Source organism: Gorilla gorilla, chromosome 9, assembly GCF_029281585.2.
Source record: "Gorilla gorilla gorilla isolate KB3781 chromosome 9, NHGRI_mGorGor1-v2.1_pri, whole genome shotgun sequence".
In the NCBI taxonomy this organism is placed as follows: domain Eukaryota; kingdom Metazoa; phylum Chordata; class Mammalia; order Primates; family Hominidae; genus Gorilla; species Gorilla gorilla.
In genome coordinates this window covers 12,546,995-12,566,587 of record NC_073233.2, presented here as the reverse complement: position 1 = coordinate 12,566,587, position 19,593 = coordinate 12,546,995, and the positions used below count along the sequence as shown (strand labels likewise).

Sequence of the window (19,593 nt, the reverse complement as noted above, 5' to 3'; positions counted from 1 at the left end):
ATATGGCATCATTTAGCTTCAGCTTACCTCTCCAGTCTCGTGTGCCACTCTCTAGTCTGTGTTCTAGTTTGAATAAATTGTTCACAGTTCCCTAAAACCATGCTGCTTTTTTGAGCCTTGAAATCTTTGTAATAGCTGCTTCCTCTACTAGGAATGCCTTTTCTTCTCTGCCCAGTGAACTTTCCTTATCCTTTAGGGTCTAGTTCAGTTTCACCTCCTTTTTGACATCTCTGTCAAGGTAGAGATAACTGTGTGTGACATGAGGATTCATTGCTGTAAAGAGGAGTCACTGTAGAATAGAGGTTCACTTTTGTGAATTGGATGGACCCGCTGGAGTCAGATGAGGAGATCCCTGCAAGAAGCAGAAGTGATATTACGGGGAGGGAAGGGAATGAGTTGGGACCATACCCTGACATCCCATTTGTCTGAGGGATGGAAAAGCAGGGAAGATATGTGTAAGCTGAGCTCTAGTATAAATTCCTAGTAGGTGGTGTTTTTGGTTGGTTGGTTTTTCCCTTTGTATTTCTATGAGATTTTAATCAGGTCATTCAACTTTCAGTATTTAGGGTAACAGCCCATTCATCCTCCTTATGTCAGTAATTAGTCTTCTTGCCTAGGAAGAGCCACTGTAAGGAGAGAGAAACCACAGAATTTTACTGACCTGTTCTTGGAAGATCATTTTGGTCTCTCCCTGTCCAATGTAGGTGTTGCAAGTATATCCCTTCCCTCAGCTCCCTCCTCTTTGCCTCTCCCAGGGCAAAGGTTCATAAGTGAGGCTGAGCCACTTCCTGCCCTGTATCTGCTGTTCCGAGGTTGGTTGTCACCCTTGCTGTGTGTGGCTGTAAGGCTGTATTTTGGGCTATAAGGTGAGTGCCTGATCTTGGCCATTTTGGGTCTGAGAGATCAGCTCGTTCCCCTTTTTACTCTGTGGCTGAGCCTGAAGGTAAATCTGGAGAGTGGCAGGTTCTGCTTTTTTTTTTTTTTTTTTGGACTTTGCTATGGGAGGAAAGGACATCATGAGACGGTGGTGATTTTAACCTTTTCTTTATCTTGTTCTGAACATTGCAGAGTCTAATTAGGTGATAGGAATACCAAACTATAGCTTTCTTTTATGCTTTTGTTGTATGTGAACAGGGCCCAGTTTAAGTATTGGCTTTTGGAATCTGAGATGCTGATTCCAACATCTTCTCTTGAGGTCTTTGAAATGGGATTGTAGAACTGCGGTGGGCAGGTGGGTGAGGAAGGGTCCTGGAGGCTAATCTTCCTTGGTTCCATGAGCAGTACCCTTTGTTGGTCAAGTGGTGGAGCAATAATGGGCACCTCAGGTATACTGCAAGGTAGGAGCAGTTAATGTTTGAAATTAAATTCCAGAAGCTGGAGGCAGTTTAGTTTTGGACATGTTAAGACCTTACTGAGACTGAATGCTTGGCCTTTCTTCAGCTGACTGAGGTATGCATGGGAGGCGATAAGGATGGACACATCAGAGCAGGTTATATCTCTTTTCTCAGTCAGAGATATGGGCAGTTAGGTCAAATAGGATCAGGAGAAGGAAGGAGGAAAGGGACATGTAATTTACAGAGTACCTTCTTTATGGTTGGAATGCTACATAGGTTGTTATGTGACTTAATTTTTAAAACTAGCAATACTTATTTCATCAGGAATTTATAGATGAGGAAGCTGAGGCTCAGATATGTGAAATGATTTATTTAAAGTCACACAGCTGGGGAATGGTGGACTGCTATTCAAACCATTGGGGGACTCCAGAGTTCAGACTTTACCTACTACTCTGTATTATTCTTGTTTGATTGTCTTTGTTTTCAGTCTTTAAAATGAGATACGATTGAGAAAAGTGTTCCATAAACATTAATACTCTTTTTTCAATGAGGCTCTTTGCAGGTGGCAGATAGCTCAAGCTGGGTTTGGGAAGAGTTTAATAAAGGGACCATATTTACAAAAATATGGATAGGGTTTAAGGAAACCAACAAGGGATGGTACAGTATCCCAGGGCTAATAACTGTAAGAGGGGCTAGCCATAGGGGAGAGTGCTTACCACTTTTCTCAACCGTTGACTTTATCTTTTCCAGTCCATGCCTAATTGGGACCATAAATAGCTGGGTGGATAAGTACTTGTTCCAGTGCATCCCTGCTGATGGCTACTAGTCTTTGTTGCTGTGTTGATGATTTATTAAGAAACCATGTATGAAAGACTGAGCAGTGCTTCTGTGGCTTTGCCACCTTCTCACCCATTTTCTTCTCTCTCACCCCCATTCTTCTAGTGAGTGAGGGAGGGAAGGTGGGGTGGGGTTGGTGGTGGATTGGATGTTAGCTTCTGTCTTTCTTCATGTTCAGATTTGCCTGAAGTAGCATCCATCCTTTATTTATTACTCATTTTTTCCTTTTTCAGAGAAGGTGTCTTACCTATTTTTCTGAGTATACCCGATTTTAATGCCATTTATCTCTATCTTATTTATTTATAACTTGTCACTTTCTTCAGACTACTGCTCTCACTTGACAGGCACCCTTGAGCCTCCCCATCCTACAGCAAAATCAAAAGGCTTTTTCTTGTCTCCCCTTACCACAACTTCTTTAAGCTATTGCCCTATTTTTTTTTTTTTGAGACAGAGTTTCACTCTTGTTGCCCAGGCTAGAGTGCAATGGCGCGATCTTGGCTCACCGCAACCTCTGCCTCCTGGGTTCAAGCGATTCTCCTGCCTCAGCCTCCTGAGTAGCTGGGATTACAGGTGTGCACCACCACACCCAGCTAATTTTGTATTTTTTAAAATAGAGATGGGGTTTCACCGTGTTGGTCAGGCTGGTCTCAAACTCCTGACCTCAAGTGATCTACCTGCCTTGGCCTCCCAAAGTGCTGGGATTACAGGCATGAGCCACTGCGCCTGGCCTACCCTATTTTTATCCTTTCTCATTTTATTGAATTTCCTGAAAGTACATCTTACATTTCGATTCCTATTCTTTAACTAACTAATTTGACTAAGTTTGTAAAAAACTTGATTGCGCCATTTTTAGTCTTCATTCTACTTGATCTTTCTATAGAACTATACACTATGGGCAACCTCCAGTTTCTTGAAACTTCCTTTCTTTGATGTCTAGATCATCATTATTTCTTGGGTTTCTCCTTTTATTTCTGGCTCCCTTCAAAGTCTTCTTTAAAGACTCCTCCTTTTTAACTTTCCTATGTCCTGGTTTTCCCCAGGATTTTACCCTTACCTCCTTTCATGATCTGCTGTTCTCCTTGGATAATTCCATCTACTTCCATAGCTTCATAGTTGTCTATAAGCTGCTAACTCTTGAATTTGTATCTTTTGTCTTGATTTTATTCATTATCTCAAGTATGGTATTCCTACTTGCTTTCTGGACGTCATGAATATCCTGTAGATGTCTCAAAACTTAACATGTTCAAAACTGTACTCAACCTCTTTTCTAAAACACAGTTCCCCTTCTTATGTGTTTCTAGTCTGTTAATGGCTTTGTCTTTTACTGAATCTCCTATACTTCCTATGAGAGTCTTCTCTCATCCCCCATTTATTTGCCAGGTCTTGTTGCTTTTACTTTGTGGTTAATTTAAATCTGGAGGCAGATACTCTGCATTTGCATTTTAGTCCTGTCACTAGCTGGATAATGTTGGGCAATTTATTTAACCTCTCTGGGCCTTGATTTCCTCCTATGTAAAATGTGGATAATAATACTTAAATGGGTTTTTATGAGGTTTAAGTTAGCTACTTCATGTAGTGCTGGAATGGAGCCTGGCATGTAGTAAATATATGTTTGCTGTAATACTTATTAATTCAGCATTCAATTTCAAAAGCATATTTGAGTTCAGGCTGTATGTTTGCACTGGGATTTCAAAGAAAAATGAATGCTATTTTTATTTTGTCAAGGAACTTGCTATTGATTGGCAGAGGTATTACAGGTATAAATAATTTCAGTATTGCATGGAACATATTAAGATAGAGGCGAATCTCAGATTTATCTTTCCTAATATTTCTCTTAGTTCATGACATTACTTTCTTATTTTCAAATGGACTATTGAAACAGCTTCTTATAAATTGTCCACTGCAATCCATCTCTCTCTGCTCCATTTTATACTGTTACCTGATGTATTTTTGAAGGACAATCTGATCTTACCATTTTCTTGTTTAAAAACCTCCTTTGTTTCTAGGGTGTCAGTAGACAAAAGCTAAACTCCTTAGCATAATATTTAGCAATACTTATAACCGTCACCCACATTTACTCTTCAACTAATGTTGTGCCTCTCTTCTCTGAATAGTCTGTGATTAAGGCACACTAAATTTGCAACTGTTCTTTGAATTTTTCGTGTTCTTTCACGGTACCATAGTTTTGTACGTACTGTTTTTAATATGAAGAAAACCTTTCCCTCTGCTCTCTGCTTAATTAGTATCTCATTATTAAAGATCTAAGTTCAATATTAACTCTGTGGAACCCTCTAATAGCCCAGGCAGAGTTAGTTGTTTTCCTTCATGCCCCCATGACACTTTTTATAAATACTTCTATTTACAATATTTGTTGGATTTATGTTTATGCTATCTCAACTGTTTTTATCCATCTTTGTTATTTCCAGTGCTTACTTAGAACAGTGCCCAGTATTTTATCCATATGGATATACATTGAGTTAATGAGTAAGCCCTACCTGCTCTTTAGGACTGGGCCCCTCCCTTTATAAGACTCACCTGTTCTATAGAAATTTTCCTTAAACATAGTGGCTACCTTCCTTTAGTTGTGAGCTGGAAATTGTGTGAGAGAGTATCTGGGTGAAGGGAGATATTGTTAATATAACCTTAGGGCAAAATATGGGGCTGGTGCCAGGTCTCTGGATTCCTTCAGCCTTTGTTGAGTATGAAGAGGAAGGACAACTGAACCACCCCTTTCCTTTCAAGGTTTTATGCTTGTGAGAGACAGTACTGATGAGGGTGTGGTGGCTGTAAAGGAGAAGGAACTATGGTTCCTTCTCCAATAGCTACTTGGTACTTTTTTCCTTTTTCTTGTGAGGATGTCTTACCATTTTCTTGGGAGCGAGTTTTGGTTGTATCTGGCAGGAGTGGAGATGGGAATGTGTCTGTCTTCCTTACTGGAAAGGAAACAGCTCTTCTTTATTGGTTGGCTCTGAATTCTTCCTCTTAAGAGTATTCAGTCAGTTAAGGGTCTATTTGCTCATCTCCCATAGGTCACTGGGTAGGTTTCTAGGGAAGCACCTGTGATAGACAGAAATTTCTTCTTCATTAGTCCCAGAGGGCTAGAGTCAGATCAAGGCTGGATTTCTTGATTGATTTGTTCATTCATTCATTCATTCACTCACTTATTTGCTTCAGCATTAATACATTCAACGAATATTTATTGAGTCCCTAGGCCCTGGGGATACAACAGACACAATAAGACAAACCCTGCCCTCAAAGAAGCTACCTAATGTGGAGAAGATAGACAAATAAATAAATAGTTTCAGGTAGTGAAAACTGCCAAGAAGAAAGGATTAGGAAGCTAGAGAGTGAAGGTGAGAAGATGTGCTATTTAGATAGAATTGTTAGGCAGGGCCTATCTGGGGAGATGATTTGAAACAAACAAACAAACAAAACGAGCAATGACAGCAATGTGAAGAGCGGGAGAAGGACATTCTAGTCTAGGCAGAGGGAGCAAAAAGTATTCAAGAAGGCCTGTGTCACTAAAGTGTGAGTGAGAAGGAGAATGGTAGGAAGTTATACAGATTAGATTATGTAGGCTCCTGTAGGCCAAGATAAGGAATTTGAACTATTACAGTGTGTTAGGAAATTACTGGAGAGTATTCAGCAGAGGACAGGTCATATAATTTAGGTTTTAAAAATATCACTCTGGTTGTTGTGATAACTCTCAGGAGGATAGTAAAGGAATCATGGAGACCAGATTGGAAGCTACTGCAATAGTGAGACATATTTTGAAGGTAGAGATGATAGAGTTTGCTGATGAACTGGATATTGGAAGTAAGGAAAAGAAAAAACAAGGATAATGTGCACATTTTCAGCTTGAGCATTTAGGTTAATTTTGGTATCATTTTCTTTTGAGATGGAGAAAGTTGAAGGAGTAACAGGTTTGGTGGTAGAAATCTGAGTTCTGTTTTAGACATGTCAGTTGCTGACTGTGTGTGTGTGTGTATGTATATATAGGTGTGTGGAGTTTTCAGTGGAGTGGTGGTTCTGAGTTCTGGAAAGTGAGCTTCTATTTATCCCTTCCATTATCTCTTCTCTGAATTAGATTTAGAAATCTGGACTGGCCAGTGACCTCTGGGCTTGCCATTCCAGCCTGGTATAACCTCTGGCTCCATGGGCAGCTACTGGCTCCTACAGACCGGATGAAGCAGACTGGAGACACAAGTGGAGAAAACCTCCAGCTGGCAAATCCTCAGAGTATAGGCCTCTGGCTGCCAGTCCTGCCCAGCCTGCCTCATGGAGAGGATGAATTGGCTGAGCAGACTGGCCTCCCGGGGCCCTGGGCACCGTATACCTCAAGGGGCCAATCTCCAAACCCCAGTCATGGCTGATCCCGAGACCTGCCTCATGGTCTTCAAGAATCACTGGTCCCAGGTAGGAGACTGTATGGCAAAGGGCCTTGTCTGCTGATCACCTGAGTTCTCACAACCTTCTATATTCTCCTCATCCCATTTAGTAACCTTATCAATTTAGATTCCTTCCATCTTCTGTCCTTTTTCCCTAGGTGGTGCGAATCCTGGAGCGGCAAGGCCCTCGGGCAGCTCCTGGGGGTGCAGACGATCTCAGTGCTGTGCGCAACCACACTTACCAGATGTTGACACTGCTGGCAGAGGATCGTGCAGTTCCCTCGGCCCCCACAGGCCCTGGGCCCCTGCTGGAGTTTGCTCTGCGCGAGGATCTGCTGACCCGTGTGTTGACATGGCAGCTGCAATGGGATGAGCTTGGGGATGGGGTCGAGGAACGGCGGGCTGAGCAACTGAAACTATTTGAAATGCTAGTGAGCGAAGCTCGCCAGCCACTGTTGCGGCATGGTCCAGTTCGTGAGGCTCTGCTCACCCTGCTGGATGCCTGTGGCCGCCCTGTGCCCAGCAGCCCAGCACTGGATGAAGGCTTGGTGCTACTTCTCAGCCAGCTGTGTGTTTGTGTGGCGCAGGAGCCTTCATTGCTCGAGTTCTTCTTGCAGCCACCTCCTGAGCCTGGAGCTGCTCCCCGTCTTCTTCTCTTTTCTCGCCTTGTCCCTTTTGTGCATCGAGAGGGCACCCTGGGCCAGCAGGCCCGTGATGCCCTACTTCTTCTCATGGCTTTGTCAGCTGGGAGCCCCACTGTGGGCCGCTACATCGCGGATCACTCTTACTTCTGCCCGGTTAGCACCCCCTGGCTTGGAGGGTAGGGTATGGTGTGTAGATACTGAACAGCACCTTCCTATCCAGGAGATGGGGAGAGGCTATGTTCCAGGGCCCGTTCCCCTAGGAAACAGTTCCTGGATTTGAAAGCAGCCCCCTGGAGTTGTAGTGGGGATGAATCATGGGCTTAGATGGATAGGGCAGATACTAAGTCTCTTTGTAGGCCTGTGAATTCTAGGTGAGTTTCAGGCACATTGGGTAGCCAAATGCTTGCTTTGGTAATAGCTTATACCCCTATTCCCATCAAAACTCTGGATTACTAGCTCCCCTGTTCCAGTTTTTATATTTTATAAATATATTTTATATATGAGCTTTTGGTAACTTCTCATAGGTGCTGGCCACAGGGCTCAGTGCCCTGTACTCATCACTGCCTCGAAAGATTGAGGTTCCAGGGGATGATTGGCACTGTCTGCGACGGGAAGACTGGCTGGGAGTGCCAGCCCTTGCACTCTTCATGAGTTCCCTGGAGTTCTGCAATGCAGTAATTCAGGTAGGACTGAAAGTCTGGCCCTTGGTCATTTTTGGGAGATTAGGTAGGAGGGGGTATATTCCCTGGAGTTCTGTCATTTTTCCATCTTGGAAGTAGGATGCCTCTCTGTAGTGTACTATTCTACTCCCTTCCAGGCAGTGGTCTCCTCATAACCCTCCCCCTTCTCTCTGGCACTCGTGCAGGTGGCTCACCCCCTGGTGCAGAAGCAGTTGGTTGATTATATCCATAATGGGTTCCTGGTGCCTGTCATGGGTCCTGCCTTGCACAAGGTGAGAGTCATGGGTGGCAAGGCATATAAGGGGCTAAGCTGCAGTGGTAACCTCAGTGCCAGGACTGACGTAGGAGGCGGTGGGTAGAGTACTCCTCCCTTTTGCCCTGTCTGCTCCTGATTTCTCTTAGAATCCAGGGAAAATGGCCCTGTATGTGCAGGGAAGCTGTGCATTTCCAGACTTTCCCTTCTTTTTGTCCAGACCTCTGTGGAGGAGATGATCGCCAGTACTGCCTATCTGGAACTTTTCCTACGGAGTATCTCAGAGCCTGCTTTGCTCCGTACCTTCCTGCGATTCCTGTTGTTGCACCGGCATGACACCCACACCATCCTCGACACCCTCGTTGCTCGTATTGGCAGTAACTCCCGGGTATGGCCCTTACCCCTGTCCTAGCTTACCTGGGTGAGCCATCTTCTTTCTCTGACCTTTGTTCTGGGAGGGTATTCCTGCCCTTCTTTTGCCTGTATCTCCAGCAGTCACCTCAAAATTAAGTGGCATTAACTTTCCAGCATTAAACTTTTAACCATTTTGGGTACAGATTTTAATCTACTCCCCTGCTTTTATGATAGATGAATCTAGAACACAGTCAACTTTTCTGGATGACTTTGGCTGTTCATCATGACTATAGGTTTTGCTACTGTGCAGTGTTCGTAATGTAGTATTGGCCTGAGTTCTCTTAAACTGTTTATCACTCTGTGGCCTGCTTTGGGTGACTTGAGAGCACTTTAGGTTGTGTGTCTGCTTTGGTAGATGATCCAGGTGCTACTGATATGCTTGCCTTCTTTCTCCTTTGGATTTGCTGCTTTTGAACTATAACTTGGAGCACTCATCCACCCACCTATCTACTTTCGGTCCTTCCTCCTAAACATTTTTATTGAATGTTCACTGTGTGCCATACTGTTTGCTGGTGCTGGGGATACAGTGATAAATAAGGTGGACATTGTTGCTGACTTCATGGAGCTTACTTTGTAGAGAAGACAGACAAGCAAACACATTAATAAGTTGTGGTCAGGGTTATGAAAAAACTAGAGTGCTTAGAAATAATAGGGTGGTCAAGGAAGACCTCTCTGAAGAGATGACATTGAACTGAGACATAGATATTATAAAGGAGTTAACTTATTGATCAAGTAGAAGAACGGGAAAGCAAGGGGAACAGCATGCAAAGGACATCAAATGGGGGAAGAGGTTAACATGTTTGAGGAAATGAAAGACTAGAGGTGTAGTGAGCAAGGGGAAGAAGGGAATGAGATAAAAATAGAGGGGTAAAATTCAGATCATGCATGACCTGGAAGACCATGGCAAGAAGTTTGGATATTAACAAATAGAAATATATATAACATGGGAGTGGATGGTTTCCAAGTTATAAAGACTTAAGCCTCTCTAGGAGAATAAAGCATTAATTTTGCCATGGACTTCATGGCATTTATTTTGCCTCTGGGACCATTTTTGCTTCCTTTTTTTATTATAAGTTAAAGTTTCCTGGATCCATGTGTTTAAAATAGAAGTTCTTTCATCACTAAGAGCTCTGGAAAACTTCTAGATAATGAGATACTTGGTAGTAGAGTTCCAGGTCAGTTTCCTGGATAGCTGTGTTTTGTATAGGTGCAGTTTCTGAAGCTAAGTTAGGGTGTATAAGAAATATTCCAGACTGACTGATTAAACCAGTGTTTCTAAACCAAGTGTATACTTTAGAAACGTCTGTGAATCTTTGAAGATGACAACTAACAACTACAACAGATTCTGAGCTCTACCTCAGATTTCTTGAATCTTTGGGAGTAGGCTCAGGACATGTGTATTTTTAAAATTTTCCAAAAAGTAATCATGATAGATGCCTTGGGTTAAGATTTATTGGAACCAATAGGGAATAGGTATTAAAGCTTTAATTTTACAAAGATACCAAAAGTATTTTTTTTCCCTCATTATGCTGAAATTAGGCCATGATTGGCCTCATATTGTCCTGTTCATGTTTAGAGACAGTTGATTTTCTTTTTGAGGTTTTATCTGTTGTTTCTTCCTTTTGTCTTATCCTGACTTTGATTCTTACTCACTATCTTCCATTTTTTTAGTAGTTGTTTCTATTAATCTCCCATTTGGTCCCCTGGTCTTAGGAGCCTTACGTGTTCTTGGGATGTTTCTTCTTGGTTCCTGGTTCTTGGAGGAACAGATCTCTTCTAATTTCAGGATGCCCGTGTTAAACATGTAGATGCTTTCCTTTCCACTGTGGTCCTTTCAAGCTTGATTCTTTGGCTTGACTTTGTAACGTATATAGCCTGTCTTGTGTGCCTTGAAGTGACTAATTTTGGCTAACCAGCCTGTGTTAATTTCGTATTGCTGTCATAACAGATTATCAAACCTAATGCTTAAAACAGATTTATTGTCTTACAGTTTTGTAGGTCATACGTACGACATGGATCTCGCCAGGCTAAAATCAAAATTTTGGGGGGTGGGGTCTGTGTTCCTTTCAGGAGGCCGTAGGACAGGAGCCATTTCCTTATTTCTATTGGCAGAATTAATTTTCTAGCAGTTGTGGGATTGAGATCTCTGTTTTCTTGCTGGTGGACAACTGAAGAACATTCTCAGCCTGTAGAGCAACCAGATTCCTTGGCTCATGGCCCCCCTTCATCCATAGATAATAGATATCTATGGATCTCTATTATCTGTGGATATCTAGGATAATCTCATCTAGGATAATCACATCTGCGAAGTCGTCTCTGCCACGTAAGGTGAAATATTTTTAGGGTCTGGAGATTAGGATGTGAGCATCTTTGAGGGACCACTTTTCTACCCACTTACTACTTTTCATTGAGTCTGAATTTTTTCATTGCTAGCTAAAGTGGTCATTTAGGATAGCCTCCTGAACATCCATGCTATTCAAAATGTGAACTGCTGTCACGTGTTTTTCTTGCTGTGTGGTTGACTTTTAATTCTCCCGTGGTCATGTAGCAAATAATGAATGCCTCAACTGTTCAGGTGGTGCCCTAGACCAAGACCCATTCGTTGTCTTCAGGGAGCTCAAGGTGTATGACACGCTTGCTGTAAGGGAAGTATAGAGAAAGTGCTAGGAAGATTCAGAGAAGTGAGGGAAAGGTTACATGTGTGTTTTCTTTACCTAGTCAGAGATGAACCAACCTTCTTCCTTTTCTAAAATAAAAGATTTCCTCTAATCTTGACCCACCTACTTTTTCCTTTTCCTGTCAGCTGCGCTTGAGTTGTTCTTTATCCTGCCTTCTGAGAGATACACTAGTGTTAGAGAGGTGACTCAGACTTCATGTTTGCAGCCCCACCTACTTCCCAGTTGGGAATCTTCCCGGTTCCCTCTAGTTTCTTATTGGTAGGCATTCAGTTACTGTATTGCTACAGTCCCTTCTGGCAGGCATTCACTTAATTACTATGTTTCTGTTGTCTCCTGTTAGTCATTCACTCAATCACAGTATTTCTTAGTCTCTTCTCATGGATTTTCGTTCAAGTGTTGCTGGAGTCTCTGCTGACCAGGTATATATAGCTAGAGAGTCTATAGAAGTCCATTGGGTCTGAGATGCTTCATTTGTATGAATAGCAAAGTCTTGCTCGCAAAGATCGTGTGATCATCTAGCTAATACTTGAATGACTTATGTGCCAGGCGTGGTACATGGTCCTCTAGGAGTTCCTCTAGGAGTGGTTGGTTGGGCCAACTTGGGGCTGGGGGGGTTCCCATTTGGTGAATGGCTTGGAGGGCAGAGAGCTGTTATGGTGACTCCCTCCCTCCCCTCCACCCCCCCAGCTCTGCATGGTCTCTCTGAGTCTCTTCAGGACCCTCCTGAACCTCAGCTGTGAGGATGTCCTGCTGCAGCTGGTTCTCAGGTATCTGTTGGGGCAGGGCTGAGGGATGGCTGACCCTGAAGCCTCAGAGTCTTATGCATTGCTGGGCAATGGGCTATATAGGGGTTACTGATGAGTTTCCACTTGGAGCCTGGCTTAACCATGCAGTTTCATTGGCCTGATGTTCCTCTAGGCCCTGTCCTTCCTTCCTGATCTACCCTGTGTCCCCTTTCTGATGTCTTTCTCAGGTATCTTGTTCCATGTAACCACGTTATGCTGAGCCAGAAGCCGGCTGTTCGTGATGTGGACCTATATGGACGAGCAGCTGACAAGTTTCTCTCCCTAATCCCACGCTGTTGTCGGCACCACGCCCCCAGCCCACCTCGTCCAGAGCATGCCTCATGGGCACGAGGTGGGCCTAGCAGAGAGACAGGGAGAAGGGAGGACATCACGGGTATGGCCTAGGTTCTGGGGGAGCGTAGCAAGGAGGGGCTGGGGTGAGGGGAGGAAGGTGTCCATGAATGATATTCTGTCTTTGGGGAGGTTGATGAGGGAGGACCCTTAACACTCACCAAAGAAAATTAGAGTGGGACTTCTGGGCAAAGCTATTCTTGTTCTTCTCTCTAGTCGTATACTCTTCCTGTTTCCATTGTGTCTTCAGTGGTGATGGTGGTGAGTGGGGGTGGTGGATGAGGATAAGGTTAATTAGGAGGTTGGAGAGCTAGCTGTCTGAATAGATTCCATGTTTCTGCCTCCCCATTATCTTCTTTCTTAGTCTCCCGAGGTGTCTTATCTCTCCTTCTGAACCTCTGTCTCCTTGATTTCTCTTATATTTTTTCCCTTTGCAGGTCCTGGAAGCCCAAGTGTGGACTCCTCTTCTGTGATGACAGTACCCCGGCCCTCCACACCATCTCGTCTGGCTCTCTTCCTGCGGCAGCAGAGCCTGGGTGGCTCTGAGTCTCCAGGCCCAGCCCCTTGCTCACCAGGGCTTTCTGCATCCCCAGCCTCCAGCCCTGGCCGACGGCCTACCCCTGCAGAGGAGCCTGGAGAGCTGGAAGACAATTACCTGGAGTATCTGCGTGAGGCACGTCGTGGTGTGGACCGCTGTGTCCGAGCCTGTCGTACCTGGTCTGCCCCCTATGATGGCGAGCGGCCCTCTCCTGAGCCCAGTCCTTTTGGCTCCCGGACTAAGAAACGCAGCCTACTGCCTGAGGAGGACAGGAACAACGTGGGGGAAGGGGAGGAGGAAGAGCTGGGGAGTAGGGGGCTGGCTGGGGGTGCAGGGGAGGGCCCTGGTCACCTGCCCCCTCCCCAGCTCAATGGAGTGCCAGGATCATGGCCTGAGGGGGCCAAGAAGGTTCGTCTGGTGCCAAAGGAGGGAGCTGGGGAACTGCTAGAGGGCATCTCCGAGGGCATGGCAGGACTAGAGGGCTTTGGGCAGGAGCTCCGGGAGCTAGAGGTGGCATTGAGCAATGGGGGAACTGGCTCAGAGTCCCCCTTAGAACCTCCACTGCCCCTTGAGGAGGAGGAGGCCTACGAGAGCTTCACTTGTCCCCCTGAGCCCCCTGGCCCCTTCCTCAGCAGCCCTTTGCGGACTCTCAACCAGCTGCCAAGCCAGCCCTTCACTGGTAAGCTACTTAGCCTAGGCCTTCCCTTCTGTGTACTCTTTGCATGTTCTCGACGTGTTTGTGCTGGTTTCTTGGACCTCTTGGCCATGTCATTTCTGTGTACTTGCCTAGCCCCTCATCCATCCTGCTTGCATCACTTCCAGATACGTGTCATGTCATACTTGTGTCCCTGTGTCTGTCTGTACGTCTTCCATGCTTGTGCTGGTTTGAGTATTGACTTATATCTGAGCCTTGTATGTATGTCCTATGTGCATGTTCCTCCTCTTTCCCTAGTCTGGCCATTTCCTGCGATTTGTAATTAGGATATTCTGTGTTTGGTGTTTCCTGGTGAATCACAGCAATATTTCTGAACCATATTGAAGACATATGTGCTGTCCTGTATGGAGAGGCACCTAAACACTCTCTATGCCATTCCGTCCAGTTTATCTGTCTGGGTCTTGGGTTTTCTGTCAGCTCTCCTGGGGCCTAAGGTTAACCTTCTGGTATTTTTCTCCCTACTCAGCTCCTTCCTCCCCACCTCTTCAAAGAAGGACTTGATTTCAAGTTTTTCCTGTTCACTTTCCTTGTACCTTCTTGGTTGCTGTGACTGTCTGCTAGCACTAAGACTGTCTTAAGCAGATAGAGTGCAATTTCTTTGAAGGCAAATGACAAAGCGTGGCCCTGAGCTCCCTGACTGAGTTCATTTGGACTCTCAAGGATGCCCTGGAGCTGACTCGATCTGAGTGGTTGGACTAACTCCTCTTTGTTTTTGTATGAGAGCCAGCTTACCCTGCCATTCTAAACCTCAGGCCAGGAAAACCAAAAAACAAAAAAACCAACCAAACAAAAAACAAACCCACCTCTGAGAAGCAGTAGCTAAGGCTAAGATCACAGGCCTTGGATTAGGCATACCTTACATTAGCCTCCTATCTCTGCCATCGATGCATATAAATCATTTACTACAATTATGGCACATTGTGAGAACTCAGCAAGTGGTAGCTTTTCACTAGGATCTCTGAGTACATAGCAGATTTAAGTTGACTAAGGCAAACACTCATCTTCCAGTTGTTCATAGTCAGATTGTCATGCCTTCATAAGTTCATGTCCTGACTGGGCCTGGGAGATGCTGGCCATCCTGCTCATACAGCACCAGGGCTTCTGCCATGGAGTTGTGCCAATTCTCTTTTCTTGCCTCCTACAGAAAATCTATCTTTCCATTTATTTAGCCTCTGCTCTGTTCCTTTCAGCTCAGTACCACTAGGTGATAGCGTGCAGGTTTTACCACAGTCTTGAAGTATTAATTGAAGCTTTTGTCTTTTTTTCCTTTGGTAAACTTATCTGAGCTTTTCAATTTTTTTTTTTTTCCAACAAACTTCCAGGAAATGAAAGGAACAGGACAAAATTATGGGGCGTCTTAGGACTCTGTTAAGCTGGAGTTGTTTTGAAGCTAATGCTAGACATGTGCACCTGGAGTGAAAAATGTTTTAGTATCTTTTTCAGGATTCACTCCCTCCTGCCCTCCACCATTCTCCTGTCTCAATTCATAGTACAGTTCTTAGATATACTCCCTTTCCCCAAAAAAATCCCTAATCAGAAGGAGTGTGATGGTTATAGAGGCCTACTGCTGGTGATCTGGCTTAGGTGAGGTCAGTTTTCCCAGTGGATAATGCTGATCCTTTCCCTTCCTTCTCTCCCACCAAAGAGTCTGTCCTCAGTCAGATTCTCTGCCCCTGCACTAAGCTATCCTTTTACTACATATTCTGTTCCACCGTCTTGGTTCCCAGCTTCTGAAAGACAAAACGGATGTCTTCTCTGGTCCTCCAAATATTTTTTTCCCTAACTTTAAATTGGCTCACATAGTTACTTTGTCTTTGCAACACCATCTTCTAGCTTTCTTTCCGAGCAGGTTTAGTGTTATCCTCCGTTTTCTGTGGAACCTAATTCTTTTTGGACCTAATTACTTTCTCAACCTCTTTGTTCTTCTGTTGTGCCTCTTGGGTGAATCTTTTATAAAAACAATATGTAACTGTAGCTTATGGTTATAATTGAACACTTAAAATTTGCCAGATCTGAGGCTAAGTGCTTTATATTGATAACTCTTTGATCCTCTTCATCACCTTATGAGGTAGGTATATTTTCCTATTTTACGAACTAGGAAACTAAGGCTTGGACAATTTTGACCTATCCAAACTAGTAAAGGGCAAAGCCAATGAAACCAGATCTTTCAGAATCCAGAGCCTAAGATCTGGCTTGTCAGCTTGAATGTGTGTAAAGCTGGCATCTGGAATCTTGTGGGTCCATATAGTGTCTGCCATCTTATTTCCTCCAGAATACGTGGCCACGGGATATTTAAACATACCCAGAGGCTGACATACAAATACTTTTCATCTGGTGGGGGTCTCTTGTTTTGGGGAGGAATGCGTGCGATGTGCATTGTGTTCAGGCTTTGTATCCTTGTGCCCACCTCCCCCCCAACCCAGGCCCCTTCATGGCTGTGCTCTTTGCCAAACTCGAGAACATGCTGCAGAACTCCGTCTATGTCAACTTCCTGCTGACGGGGCTGGTGGCCCAGCTGGCCTGTCACCCCCAGCCCCTGCTCCGCTCTTTCCTGCTCAACACCAACATGGTCTTCCAGCCCAGTGTCAAGTCCCTGCTGCAGGTGTGCGATGCATGCATGCATGGGTGCGTCCAGGCTCCGTGGTGGGCCAGGCCCGCAGCTGGAGTGACCCTGGGTGGGCTGGGAACAGGCCCAGTGGGACTAGAAAGGACTGTATCAGTCTAGAGCTGCTCAGAAATGTCATGAAGGTGTGCTTCATAGGTGCTGGGCTCTGTGAAGAATAAGATTGAGAACTTTGCGGCTTCCCAGGAGGACTTCCCAGCACTGCTGTCCAAAGCCAAGAAGTACCTCATTGCCCGTGGCAAGTTGGACTGGGCTGAGGGCCCTGCAGCAGGACCTACCCCACGCCGTTCTGATCCCCTAGGTGAGGCCTATCCCACCACACCCGTACCTGCCCTCCCTAGATAGCCTATTAACCCAGGTTAATTGAGCTCTTATTAAGAGTGAAATGTTGTGCCAGGACCTAGTGAGTTGTAGAAAATTGAGTCTTCATGTTTGTTCTCAGGCTTCTGGTCAGGGGATAGAACATAGTTCTATCTATTAAGAGCCAGATCAGCAGTTCTAGCAAAAACTACTCTAGAATTTGGGGACAAGAAAGAGGACAGAGTAGTCTCTAGGTTGCGATATTATTACAGCTTAGTAAAGGACATGACATTTGACATGGGCCTTGAGAGATGGGTAGGACTTAGGTAGGCAAAGGAGTGGGGAATCTTTTTTTTTTTTTTTTTTTCAGGAGAGGTCCTGGACTGTTTAGTTGGAGTAGGGGATTTAAAAGTTGGTGGAATAATTGGCAGTAAGGCTGGAGAGATTTGGCTGGAGCTGAATTTCTCAGAGTAGAAGTTGGGATGTTTTAGGCAGTGAAAAACCACTGGAAGTTCTAAATCTGGAAGTGGAGAGATTAGTATGTTAGCTCAGATGCAGTCAAGCTAGGAGAAAAGAGTCAGGAAGCATCAGGAGGCTTCTGCTATAATGTAGATGTTACCAGGGAGGCTTGAATTAGAATAGTGGACGTGGACGGGAAGCATTTAATGAGGCAGAAATGAGAAGGAAGTGTTGGTGGAGTTTGGTGAGTGGTATAAGGAAGGAGGAAGAATTAAATATCGTTATGAAGTTTTAAATCTAGACTTTTCGCTTAACAGGTATCTTGAACATTTGCAATGTGTGCCGGGCATTGTCTTTAGTACAGGGAATTCAGGGAGGTACAAGATGTAATTTCTGCCTTCAAAGAATGTACAATCTGGAGAGTGACTAGAGGAATGTAATACCAGAAGGAGCAAGGTCCTAAAGATGTTGGGAGTAATGGGATCTAGAGCAATAGAAAAAGATTAACTTTGGACAGGAAAAGGCTTTTTGTTTTTCTCCCTTTGAGGAAAATGAGGAGAGAGCAAGGAGGAATTGACATGTGCCAATGTAGTTGTGAAGTGTAGAGGAGAAAGGGATTTCACATCATTAATTATTTACTAATCAAAGTAGAAGGCAAAATGATATGCTGAAAGCAGAGATGGAGGCTTAATGAGAAAAGTGTATGGGTTGGGAAGAGAGTACCATAAAAGTTACTGCACAGCTGTGAAGTCTCAGGTAAAGTTCTTTTGCATGGTTTCTTCATGGTCTAGTATCGTGAATATTTCTTCCTTCTACAATTCTGGTGCTGGGGTCACTTTAGAGGGGCCAGGTAGACAAGGTAGACAAGACACAGTCTAAGCCCTTAAGTTCACAGGTTAGTGTATGAGGTAGAAGACATAGAAATAAGTTAAGTATGTTGAGTTAAGGGAAGTAAAATTGGGAGTCAGTGGAAGACAAATCAGAGGAGGCTTCCTAGAGAAGTGGGGATAGTAAAATTTCACGTAGAATGATGAAAAAAGTGGAGAAAAGAAAATTTAGGCAGAGGGAGCTACAGGCGCATGAAAAGTGCCTGAAGGGTTCCAAGATGATAGATGTGGATGCAAAAGCAAGGTGGGGTGTGGAGAGTTTGAAAAGAAATTGTAGAAGGAGTTTGAGCCTGATTGTGAAGGGCTCTGAATGCCAGATTTAATAGATCGGTATGGTATTTCTGTAGCCAGTATTAGATGTAGGAAATGGGAATTGTTATTATGATCTAGGCCTTTATAGTAGATATGGATCCAGACCCAGAAATCTAGGCAGAATGTTAGAGGCAAGAGGACGTTGTTTTGAATGGCTCACTTGAGCCTAAGCTGACTTGAAATTGGCCGCAACCAGTGGGAGAGAGGCTTTGGTGCAGGACAGGGACTGGTGAATGGTGAAGTGGTGAATGGTGAAGAGCAGATCTTGGAGGGACAGTAGAGCATGACAGAAGTGAAATTGTCACTGAACTATAATTGCATATATAGCCCCTGTGGATATTGTAGGAGCAGAGGATGTGGGTTGGGTGTTATAGATAGGCTGGGGAAGAGGGAAGTGGTTGACTAGTTCGGAAGGGTGATGGGAAGCATGAAATCAGGGCATGCTATAGACAGAGGAGAAATAGCTTGGTGGTGGTAGATTAGTGATTGGAAATAGGAGAATTCGTCAGGGTGAGAGGGCATGGAGAAGGAATGGATCTTAACTGGGAATGAAGTGGCTAAAGTGTTGATTAAGACTGAGAAGGATGGTTGGCTGAGTGGGGAGGCTGGTTAGAGGGAAAAAGGCTGGGCAGGCAGTATTTTTGGTGTTGGAGTGAGAAAGAACTCCTCACTCTACTCCTCAGAGTCAACTTCAGGGATGGGACAGGAAATGGTACCTGAGGTTCATTTCTGGTCCATTTTGTCCTTTTTTCCATTTCCTCAGAACCCTAAAGGAGAAGTCCAAGAACCTAGGGGGTGGGGGAATCTCCCCTCTCAGTCCAAGGGAGGTTCCCTGATCCCAGCACCTTCATGATACCCCTGTTTATTCCCAGTGAAGAGCCGGAGGCCATCCTTGGGGGAGTTACTCCTGCGGCATGCACACAGTCCAACCAGGGCCCGGCAGGCAGCACAATTGGTCCTTCAGCCTGGGCGAGACGGAGCAGGACTTGGCCTAAGTGGGGGCTCCCCTGGGGCTTCAACTCCAGTTCTACTCACCCGGGGCGGGGCCCCTGAACGCCAAGGTGAGGCTCTTCGAGTCAAGAATGCTGTCTACTGTGCAGTCATTTTCCCTGAATTTCTCAAGGAGTTGGCTGCCATCTCCCAGGCTCATGCCGTCACCTCGCCTTTCTTGTTGGAGACTTCAGAGGAAGGATCTGGCCCTCTCATCTCAGGCTGTGGGCCCCTCAATCCTTAACTTTCTTCCATGGACAATCAGGGCCATGGGTGGCCCGGGCTGGGGCTAGGGCACAGGCTCCTTTTTATGTTTGGAGGCAGTGGCAAAAGGACTTTTTAATTTATTTCAGATGAATGTTTTATGGAGAACTTGTTGCAATATGTATAAAAGGGAAATCTCTA

The 19,593-nt window shown here is 44.8% G+C and overlaps 1 protein-coding gene across 3 annotated transcripts in view; it reads left to right on the top strand.

Annotated features, from left to right (window-relative positions):
* FHIP1B (FHF complex subunit HOOK interacting protein 1B) overlaps positions 1 to 19,593 on the top strand; it is a 23,431-nt gene extending 3,838 nt beyond the window's left edge. Inside the window, exons 2-12 of one of the 3 annotated variants that reach the window (XM_004050579.5) lie at positions 6,259 to 6,587; positions 6,718 to 7,356; positions 7,728 to 7,886; positions 8,069 to 8,155; positions 8,357 to 8,524; positions 11,916 to 11,995; positions 12,202 to 12,365; positions 12,802 to 13,581; positions 16,041 to 16,219; positions 16,379 to 16,541; positions 19,071 to 19,593. In XM_004050579.5, the coding sequence (XP_004050627.1) occupies positions 6,450 to 6,587; positions 6,718 to 7,356; positions 7,728 to 7,886; positions 8,069 to 8,155; positions 8,357 to 8,524; positions 11,916 to 11,995; positions 12,202 to 12,365; positions 12,802 to 13,581; positions 16,041 to 16,219; positions 16,379 to 16,541; positions 19,071 to 19,432 (2,919 nt within the window). In that variant the 5' untranslated portion in view covers positions 6,259 to 6,449 and the 3' untranslated portion in view covers positions 19,433 to 19,593. Of the gene's footprint in view, positions 1 to 6,258; positions 6,588 to 6,717; positions 7,357 to 7,727; positions 7,887 to 8,068; positions 8,156 to 8,356; positions 8,525 to 11,915; positions 11,996 to 12,201; positions 12,408 to 12,801; positions 13,582 to 16,040; positions 16,243 to 16,378; positions 16,542 to 19,070 lie in introns of those variants that run through there. The other 2 variants (XM_004050580.5, XM_055355262.2) reach the window with 2 other exon arrangements.